Raw genomic sequence first — 11,431 nt, 5'->3', positions numbered from 1 at the left:
CATGTTGTCTTCACACCTTGGAGCACTGGGTTGAAGTTTGGTCCCTCTTTTCCTGTGGAGATATAAACAATACCCTCCCCTTGGGTGGGTTAGCGCCCTGTGCCCCCGCTACCCATTTCTTCCTTGTTTTCATCAGATGTCTTAATATGCAAATTAAATCTCTATCCTTCAAAGCAGCTTGACAATAAATTTTAGAGAAAACAATTAATGGTTTAACTCCTATGAATTTATTATATTTAAGTCTGATTTAATTTAAACTATTAACTTTTTTAGTAATTTTTTTTAGAAATAAAAGTCCCAGTAAAGACAAGAAAATAAAGTGCAATTTTAAATGTTTCATAATTAAAGTTTTCAGATCTAATATTGATTGTTAAATTTTTTTTTTAGTTTTAAGTCTGAAGACAATTTTTCTTGGTACAAATTATATTTTATTATTTATTCTGTTTTGTTTTTTAAAATGGCATAAGTAGATGCTATATTTAAAGTAATACTTATTAAAACAATATTGGACATTTATTATCATAAACTGTACTTAAGGGCTAAATTGAAAATATAGCTCACATGATGAAGAAATTGTTGAGAAACGCAAATTTGTAAATGGGAGGAACTGATTTAGAATATTTATATAAAATAGTTGGCCTAAGAACTTCGATGGGAATTCATTATGCAAATTTTTACAGCTTTTGCTGGAGTTTCTTAGTATAAGAAACAGCCTAGATATAAAGTTAGTATTTATATCATCTTAAAAAAATGGACTAGGCAAACATCCTCCACTCCTGGAAAGGCAAAACATTTTCAATGTTAATAGAATCAATGGCTAAAACCAGGAAATTTAAGCATATTGGGTACATCTAGGATTAAAACATAAAGTATACCCTAAATATTTATTATTTCATACAGCATGCTTCCTCATGTGTCCACCAAAAATTGAAATATCACAACTATAAAGTGTTAAGTTAACCCATGTGAACACAGTATCTATTCTTTCTATAGTGTATAACATCCTGACTTTTAAATGCACATACTTACCATATTTGGAGTAAATTGCTATGGTACCACATTACTTTTGAAGCAGCAATTCAAAGCAAAGCAAGCATTTCTGTAAGCCGTGTCTCATATGTGTATTCATTATTTAACTTTCAATATCTCTCTTTTGTGCAGAGGCACCTACCTATTGATACCACAGAATCTGGCATCCATCCGATATATTTCTGCAGCACTCACTATGTTGAAATGCTACTCAAGGCCGAGCTGCCACTTGTGTTTTCAGCTTTCCACATGTCCGGATTTGCCCCATCGCAGGTAATCCATAGACAGTAGTAGTGTTTAATTCCAAGGTCCCAGTGTCCTTAAAATCACAGTCTCATGTCATATAAATGATACAGTTAAGTTAATAAAATAATTGTATACTATGCCTACTTTTTTATCTACTTAAATTCCCAGGCCTGGTATGTATGTTTCTTTCCAGCCAGTGCTTGCCATGGACAGATTTCAAATGACAATTTTGCTTTCTAACATTTTAAAGACCTCTTTTTTGCTTAATAGGCAGTTTGAGTAATAGGTAATTTGATTTGTTAACTGCTGTTTCTATGAGTGTTGATTTTGGATTCATGTAAAATGTAAACCTTTACAACTTCAGTCTTTATCATTATGTTGCTTATTTGTCCAGTTGTGAGAATCTTTTTGGTTTTATTATCTAAAGCATAATCCAAACTGAAAACAGTAGTTTCTCATAGTCTTGTGCGGCAAATCCTCTTTCAATTAGGTTGTAGCATCTCTATATTGGAGGTTGTTAATAAATCATTCTCCAGTACTGATGTCATATTATTTTTCATATTGTTTAGCTTTTCAGTTATTCAACGTATGATGTAAAGCTACGTTGCCCACAGTATCCTTCGATATTATAACTCGTGTTGAATTTTGTTTGTTAGTTCTTTTAGTTTGAGATCTTCTGAATGTGTTCTTTTTTGCCTGATCAGGCTTTTCCTGATTTTAAGCCAGAGTGTCCCCTTATTCTGTTTAAATAGCTGTCTCTTGGTCTTTGTATAGGTGCCACAGGAACACAATTAAGTGTTTAATTCCACACTTTATTCATTCTTTATAATGCTATCTCTATTATGTTCTACACAGTTGAGAAGCTTTGCATAGTTAATGAAGTACTCGTAGCGATCTTTCTGGTGTTCTTTGCTGTTCGTCGCGGTCCTTCTGACACGGTCACATGGCCTCCTTTCTTCCATCTCTGAATGTAGCCTGAATTCTGGAAGTTCACCCCCGACATACAGCTACCGTGATTTTTACATTGTACTCAACAAAAGTAGTATACATGTTAATTCTATTGTAATAATGTTCGCGCTCAGTCAGGTAACCTTTCTTTGAATGGGCAAAAGTATGTATCTCTTCTGCTTGCTTGCCCACTTGTATTTTCAGCTTTCCATGTGTCAGATTTCACCCCATCACAAATACCCTACAAAAAGAATTTCAAATGTCTTCCCATAGACTGCTTTAATGAGTACTTCTAGCATTGTAATTGTGCATTATAACATCTCAGGTTTTCTTCCATCCATTCCTGAAGCCTCCTGTATTCTCATGCCTTCACTGTAGCATTTGTACTTTGACCTTCAGTACCATGTTCAATATTTGCCCACAGTATCCTTCGATATTATAACTCGTGTTGAATTTTGTTTGTTAGTTCTTTTAGTTTGAGATCTTCTGAATGTGTTCTTTTTTGCCTTTCTTACATCAAGTTTTTGCATATTCCATTATATTTTGTCTTATTGAGCTGTCCTTTGAAATGTCCTGTCCAGATCTTTTACATAATTATTTCTTCCACTTGCTGTACCTGCTCTATGTTCAAAAGGACCCCTGGTAGCATGGTGATTAAGAGTCGGGAGAAAGATAGGGCTGACTACACCCATAGAGAATTACAGTCTCAGAAGCTCAGTCGGGCGCTAGGTGGCAGCATCAACTTGATGGCACTGAGACTGTTCAAGAACAAGTTTCAGATTCCCTTCTGACATCCACTTTTGATTTTTCCTTTCTTTCTTGTATTTCTAATGGCCTTCTGTTTTCTTCATATGATGTTCTTAATGCTAAATAGCCTGTCTGGACTTCTGTTATTAGTGTTCAGTGCATCAAATCTATTCTTCAAATCCAGGGGAGATATTCTCAAGGTTGTCTTTGCCTCTGGAGAACTTGTTTTTATTTTGTTCATCTTCAACCTTAATTTGCATATGAGCAATTGATGGTCTGTACCTCAGTTAGCCCCGGGTCTCATTTTGACTGCTGATATTGAGTTTTTTCATCATTCATTTCACAAATACAGTCACTTTACTTCCTGTGTCTTCCATCTGGTGACAGCCACATGGACAGGTGCTGTTTATATTGTTGAAAATATTTTTGTGATGAAGTAGTTGATATTGCAAAAATCTGTTAGGTGATCTCTACCTTTTTTCTATGACCATATTTTCCAACTACTCTTTGGTTCCAACTTTGCATTCCAATTGTTAATAATTATTAATGCAACTTGCCTGCAGCTTTGATCAATTGCAGACTGAAGAAGTTGGTGTAATTCTTCAATGTGTTCATCACTAGCTTTAGTTGTTGGTGCATAAATTTGAATAAGAATTGTATCAGCTGGATTTATTTTAATGCATACGGATATTATCCTAAAACAGACAACATTGTTCTTCAAGATAGATCTTGAAATGCTCTTTTTGATGAGGAATATGAAGCTATTTCTCTTGCATCTGTCATTTTCTGTATGGTAAACCATATGATTGTCTTATTCACAATGGTCTATACCAGTCCATTTGAGCTCACAATTACCTAGGATATTGATCTATATGAGTGCCATTTCATTTTTACAAGACCATTTTATTGGGAGCTAAAATAGATATTTAGTGATTTGGATAAGAGAAACCACCAACCACCAGCTGGATAAGGGAAACTGCCATTGGGAGAAAGATGGGGCTTTCTTCTCCTGTAAGCAGTTACAGTCTTAGAAACGTACGGAGACAGTTCTGCACTTCCCTGTAGGGTCATTAGGAGCCAGCATCCACTCTATGGCAATCAGTTTGGCTCTTGTTTTGGAGGGCTGTGATTATCCCTACCCTTGAAAATGCTATTTTCACTATTTCTGCCTATTTAAGTCTTCTAAGGGCACTTAAATTGGGATAATTGAGTTGGGATAATTATGCCCAATTCAAATTAGGCATTTGTGTTTGGATGTGATTTAGATTGAATTTATGTTAAATTATACATTACTTTGAAAATATTGTATCCTTGCCCTACTCATTCTTCCTATCTAAGAACATAGCTTTTCTATTTGTTTGCTTTGTGTTAAATTTTATTACAATCTTATAGTTTTCATTTTATTTCTGTGGTTCACCTCTTATTATAGGTATTGATAGTGAAAAATTATTTTTACAATTTAATTTTCACTTTGACTATTGATAATTATTAGGGTTTTTTCAGTTGTCAGTTTTTGTATGCATTAATATTAATATAGGACATTTTCCCTCCCTAACTGAACTTTCATATGTTCTCCCTCTTCCAATTTTAAAAATGGCACACTTTATTTCTGTTCCATTTTTATTAAATATATAGCTATTTCATAGTAATTGTAAATAACAGCTAGCTTGTTTTAGATGAGTTAATGGAAAATAGTTTAACATTGCATTATTAAGCACTAACTGGTTATTGTAAGGAATTATGCTCCAGAAGAAAGCCTGGAGTTTTGATTTGTCAGGTGTTCATTTTTGTCTTAATTAAGTGAGAAATTTTTTCAACTACCTGTGGTGAAGGATATCTTGAGCTTGGGTTTATTTGGTCCTCTTTTAAAACATATTGATACAATTTGAAACGACAGATAAATACTGATATATTTTGTAATTTAAAAAAAGTAGTCCTTGCATTCCCTAGGATTTTCCCTAAGAAATCTGTTCCTCTTAGACACTAGTTCTTTTTGACATCAAGATATGTATACTATTATGCCTGTTGACCTTGTGGTAATTATAATGGTAGATGCCCAAAAAATTTGGCATGCATGACAAGAAGCTGGCTAAGCACCTATATTACTTAAAAATATGTGTTTTAAAAATTAAAGAAAGCATTATACATTTCATTAACTATTTTTTCTTACAGTGGGTTATCTGCCACCATCTGTTCATTTCAGATTTCCTAAAGATAATAAATCCAACTTTGGCAATATCTTGTATGTAATGGAAAGGAATGTTCTCCTTTAGCCTATTTTAGCTCTTACACTTTTTGCTCAAACACTTGATTAGAAGCAGTTATTCAGTATAAGCTTAAATGTTTAGCATGAGCTTAACAAATTGATTTTATTTTTTTTCTAAAATTCAAACAAGGTGAGCAATATGTACATCCTAAGATTTCCGTTTGGCCATTCTAACCTTGATTAGTATATGTTTTCTCTAATACAACTAAGAATACATTAGTCTATATTTTTTCATTTAAACATGCACTACTAAAGACCAAGGAAAACGTGCAATATCTTAGGTCCCATTCTATCAATTTAGTAATTATAAAGAAAAATATCATACTTACATTTGTCAATTTAAAACTGCATATAAGTTGCAAATTTTATAAATAAAAATTACATGTATTACTTCTGGGCAGTATGTTATTTTCCTAAATTAGTCAATGTTAAAAGTGACTTTTTAATGGTTCTTTATGTAAGCTAAAACTTTTTATGCCTTAAGAAGTATAGATCATTGCTTTGTTGTTATATTTGCCATTTTTATTCTGATTATAAAATATGAAAATAGTCTTATGTTAACTAGACAATAATGTGATTAATTATTTATTTAGATACTAATTTTGTATTTCAAAGCTTAGTCACTTTAATCTAATTAGAAGCTGTTCTTTTTGAAGTTGTGTATTCTTTACTCACTAAGGGATTGGCTAATTAATGAAGGATTGGTGGCCATGTTGCTAAGTGAAATACACCATCTCTAGAGTAAAATTAATGGCCTCTACTAGATTATGTAAAAAGTGAATGTAGTTAAAAATTAATGCCTGTTGATGAGATTTCCTTTTAAGAGTAACTAAGATTGGAAAGAAAATAGAAATTTTGATATCAATTCTTTTTTAAAATTAACAACAAAAATAGCACGTCCTAATTAACTTTTTAAACAACTTATTATTTATTGAAAGATTTTCCATAATGTATTTTTACCGCTTCCCTGGTGAAGTGCCACGCATCTCTGATGATCCTTCTCTGTAATTCCTTGGGGTCATCATCCTCAATGTTTTACTGTGTTAACATGAATAATACTCTAGATATCATCTAGATATCGCCAAGATAAAACCTACTGGTCTTTTTGTACTTACTGTCTGCACCCTACTTCCAATTACAAAAGCAGGATTCAAGGAAAACTATTTTCATCACTTTGTATTTTCTGTGGCAGTGCTTCTAGAAAATGTAAAGAAGGAAAGTTTTGTATGTGACTTTATATATAAAAGGATGGGAAGACAAATATACATAGATTGTGCTTATATGAATGAAACGTCCTGAGAAAATCATCCCCTTGTAAAGTGGAAACCTCTCAGAGAAGAAAAACTAAAAGAAAAATTCCCCCTAGACGAGCCAGTCAGGGCGATGTAGCAACGATGAAAAATACAACTTTCTTCTAGTTCCTAAATGTTTCCTCCCCGCTCCTGCTATCATGATACGAATTCTACCTTGCAAGTCTGGCTGGACCAAGAATGTACACTGGTACAGATAGGAACTGGAAATGCAGGGAATCCAGGGTGGATGATCCCTACAGGAGTGATGATACTGGGAATGGTGATACTGGGAGGGTAGAGGGAGATTGGGTTGGAAGGAGGGAACCGATTACAAGGAACTATATGTGACCTCCTCCCTGGGGGATGGACAACAGAAAAGTGGGTGAAGGGAAATGTCGGACAGGGCAAGATATGACAAAATAATAATTTATAAATTATCAAGGGCTCATGAGGGAGGGGGGAGCGGGGAGGGAGGGGAAAAATGAGGACCTAATGCCAGGGGCTTAAGTGGAGAGGAAATGTTTTGAGAATGATGAGGGCAATGAATGTACAAATGCGCTTTACACAATTAATGTGTGTATGGATTGTGATAAAGAGTTGTATGAGCCCCTAATAAAATGATTTTAAAAATTCCCCCTAAAATTAATAAGATAGAAGTAGTAAGGCCATATGCTACCAAAGGCGGAAAACTTGCGAGACCCAGAAAAACTAGGCAGGACCATCAACTTCTGTGTCTCACAGGTTACCATTTTTCATTTTGGCAAGTGGTTGCTTTTAGGGATAGAGGAAAAATGATAGGAGGGTCAGGGAACATACATCATTTGATGTGTACCATTACCTGTGAATTAAGGTTACTAAACAAACATTCAAACCTGATCTGATCAAGCCTCTATACTTAATTATCAATATGTAGGAGACACAAGTGACAGAAGTATGTGCACATAGGGATGCAATCTGAGAAATCCATTCTGTGGGAAGTTCTACAAGGTAGAGGTAGAGATAAAGAGGTAGAGACAGAGAACCTATAAAATAAAATGGTTTTCAGAGACATTAATGAGTCACACTTTACATCTGAATGAGGAGTCTGATTCATTGTATCATTTTTTACCTTTTTTTATTTGTGTCTGAGAAATTCCATACTTAATAATATTAAGGAAAAATGTGAAAAAGAGTGTGGCATGAGCGTTGGAGGAAGGCTTATTAACAACCTGCGGTAGGGAGAGGACACAACCTTACAGGCTGAAAGTGAGAAGGAATTGAAGCACTGGCTGATGAAGATCTAGGATTGTATCTCTCAGTGGGATTACAACTCAAAGTAAGGAAGACCAAAATCTGCACAGCTGCATCAATAGACAACATCATGATAAATGGATAAAAGCTTGAAATTGTCAAGGATTTTGTCTTCTAGGATCCATGATCACTATTCATGGAAGCAGCAGTCAAGAGATCAAAAGACTTAATTGCATTATGTAGCTCTGCTGCCCAAGACCTCTGTAGAATATTGAGGAGCAAGCATGTTACCTCGAGGACTACAGTGCACCTGATCCAAGGCCTGGTATTCTCCATTGTAGCATCCGCATGTGAAAGCTGAAGACTGAAGAAGATTGAATCGTGAACATACTGTGGACTGCTAAAAGTACAAACTGATCTATATTGGAAGACGTAAGGCCAGAGTGCTCCTTAGAGGAATGATGGCGAGACTTGGTCTGGCGTACTTTGGACATGTTGTCAGGAGAAACCAGTCCCTGAAGAAGACGGCATGTTTGGCAAAGTGGAGTGATGGCGAAAACGATGAAGGCCCTCAAAGACATGCACTGACACAGTACCCTCAGACATCGGGACAATTCTGAGCCTGGCACAGGACTGGGCAGCATTTAGTTCTGTTGTGCGTAAGGTCCCAATGGGTGGAGCCCACTCGATGGCACCTAATGACAACAACAAGGAAAATACACATCTATTTGAATTTATATTGTGTCTTTGGCCCTCTTAAAATTCCTGACAGTAATCCAATTTGCAGGTCAGTCATTTTGTAGATTGAAAAATATTTGCTCAACGATTAAAAAAATGTGACAATATTCATCACACTTTCGGGGGAATAGTCTTCTAGACTTTTAGCATGACAGTTTAGTAATTCTTGAAATATTTTGCTCATATATTAGCAACAACAAGAAGAAAAGATCATTTCTGCCAAGAGAAAAGAATATACACACATGTATCTTTAAAAGTCTGTGACTCCCCTTCAGAATGTCAAATCTGTGGGAACAGGAAGTTGGTTTCTTTTTTCCCTCTTACAGCATACACTCGTGCCTTGTATATAACTAGGTGCATGCTCAATTTAAATGAATAATAATAATTTATGTATCTGTGTTATATAGTGACATATATGTAGGACTTTTTATATTTTTAGAGTGCTTTCATTTATAGTATTTCATTTTTTCTACTGTAACTTTCCCATATAATAGTAAGATCATATTATTCCTATTGTTGACAGAAGAGTAAGATAATGATTAAGTGTACATAATATGAGAAATCAAAACCAATAACCATGTGTTAGAAAGTAGCTGTCATAGTAAACTACTTACTAAATTCTGGGATGACTTTTTTTTTTTTCCAGCCAGAATAGATAAGGTTGGATTGACAAATAACTTTTTACTTACATGCGTTTTGACTTCAGGAATATTAGTTTGAACTGTATCATATTGCATTTCTGAAGGTCAGGAAAAGTTGACTATTAGTAATTTCACACAGTTTAACCTGTGGAGCAGTAAAGTCAACCAGAAAGAAGATGGGCAGAAGCTGTTACCCCTCCCTCATCTTTGCCTACTCACCAGTCACCCTTAAAAACTGACACCTGAATGCGAACTGCTTTCTCTGTGTGGACCATTTGTATACATTTCACTATTTCATTCATTCTCTTTGTTTCTGTTTCTTCAGCCATCTAAAGACTCTCATTTCATTAGCCAGCATGGTCAGAGGTTAATTGCCATTAGCAGCCATAGCACTGAACAGAGAACTGTGACAGGAATGCCTTAAAGACTTAGAAGTGCTTCTGCCAAAGGGACCGCTGATTAGACAAGTGGGAGCTGGAGTTCCTTCCTCCTTAGTCCTGTGAAACCACCAGGACATTGGCATTTTGGGACAACGGACAAGTGGACATTTATTCTGAATCCAAACCTAGTGCTCAGGTCCAGTTTTGCCCGAATCATGTTAGTATCAAACAGAGTTAAAACCAAGGGGAATTTAATATCTACTATTGACAAATGCGGGCTTTTATAAATATATTCCTATTGAATAAAGAGTTAAACTCATAAGACTATGAAAATAATTTGGAGTCTAATGAAGCAGAGAGCATTAACCTGAGAACAACCACAACCTAGAAAACAGAAGAAAGCCTTTGTCGAGAATAGTTTGACCATAAATAGTTGACATTGATGCTAATAAAAGAGAAAGCATGGTGAGAAGATGAAATAAAAAACCTGCCTATAATGGCAAAAATTTAACAGTTTATGGCCAATGATGTGTGTGAATGAAAATAAAATCAATAATGTCATATTGAAAGCAGTTAGGAGCAGAATTATGTCAAAAGTTGAATCAATTTTAAAAGGAAAGTTTAGAGTATGTTCAAAAATATGTTTTGAGAGGACCAAAAAAGTAAAAAGCAGAGAAATCATACCTGTGTGTTTTTTACATGTATGACAAATTGAAATGGGCTCTGATATCTTTTCACCACCACCACCACCACCACCATTGCCTCCTTTCCCTGTACATCTCCAATCACAAAAGCATAAAACTAGAGAAGGGAGATTCAAGAAAGGCAGTCTTTCTTGCAATAGTCATTTATAAAATATAAATAAAAATTAAAATACTGGAAAGTTACTAAATGTACTAAAATGTTAACCAGGTTGATCTGTGTTATTGCTATGTATTTTCCTAAAGACTCTATTGTTCATAATTGGCATTTATTGCTTTTACAATCTGAACAAATTTTATCAAGAAAAGGTAAATGCAAAGGTTGGCAGAACCCACTTTTTGGTAAAAGTCTCATTTTTAAATTTTTCTCTACATTAGCTCCCAGTTTTTAAGTTATGTGATTATGTTTAGGTTATGTTGTTTTCTGACTCAGCAGGATTTCATTTGCATTAATGTAACATTTAGCAATCTGTCATCTGCATAATTATACATCTGTGATTATAGGTAGGGTAGAAAAACTTCCATCTCTGAATTAAAATATTCTCTTAGCATTTGTTATCTGTGGAGACCAGACTGGTGTTCTGAGCAAGAGGAGGACAATGTGACTAAAGAGTGCATTGAGCAATACTCAGGTATATGAGCAAGGTGAACATTGCCAGTTACCTCCAAGTTCACAGTCTCAAGGCCATGAAAGTTTTCTCCTACTTTCAGCAAAGAGAGGACACCGTTTTGCTTGGTTTCTATGCCTTATGTCTTTCTATTTTGATTAAATACTGAACTTTTAATTGGCTTGTGTGAATTATTGATTATTGCTTTTTAAAAGTAACTTGTTTTAAAATATTTGCAAGATTTCTGATCAACTGATTTCCCCCCCTAGATTTGCCTGCAATGGATAACTCAGTGCTTCTGGAATTATTTAGATTGGTCAGAAATCTGCCATTATATTGCTACTTGTGTTTTCCTTGGTCCTGATTATCAAGTGTACATCTGTATAGCTATATTCAAACATCTACAACAAGAAATTCTACAGCACACTCAGGCACAGGATCTGCAGGTTTTCCTGAAAGTAAGTATTCTTATACCTATGGAAAAATGTTGCCTAAAACATAATAGATGTGTGAAGGTATCAAAGTAGCAATGATTCTTTTTTTGTTTTGTTTTCCAAACTCTTGACAATATTGTTAAATACATCTATGATTTAAAATATATTTTT

General features: G+C 34.7%; 1 protein-coding gene across 2 annotated transcripts in view; it reads left to right on the top strand.

The window, feature by feature from the left end:
- The window catches only part of TBC1D32 (TBC1 domain family member 32), a 289,724-nt gene that overhangs the window by 260,529 nt on the left and 17,764 nt on the right, over positions 1-11,431 (top strand). The window contains exons 31-32 of one of the 2 annotated variants that reach the window (XM_045294624.1): positions 1,162-1,302; positions 11,096-11,284. In XM_045294624.1, the coding sequence (XP_045150559.1) occupies positions 1,162-1,302; positions 11,096-11,284 (330 nt within the window). Of the gene's footprint in view, positions 1-1,161; positions 1,303-11,095; positions 11,285-11,431 lie in introns of those variants that run through there. The other variant, XM_045294625.1, reaches the window with a different exon arrangement.

This window comes from Echinops telfairi, unplaced genomic scaffold, assembly GCF_000313985.2.
Source record: "Echinops telfairi isolate 266 unplaced genomic scaffold, ASM31398v2 ScPeMD7_3533;HRSCAF=4204_0, whole genome shotgun sequence".
Classification (NCBI taxonomy): domain Eukaryota; kingdom Metazoa; phylum Chordata; class Mammalia; order Afrosoricida; family Tenrecidae; genus Echinops; species Echinops telfairi.
Note: the sequence above shows the minus strand (reverse complement) of the source record. Positions and strands in the feature narration are given on the sequence as shown.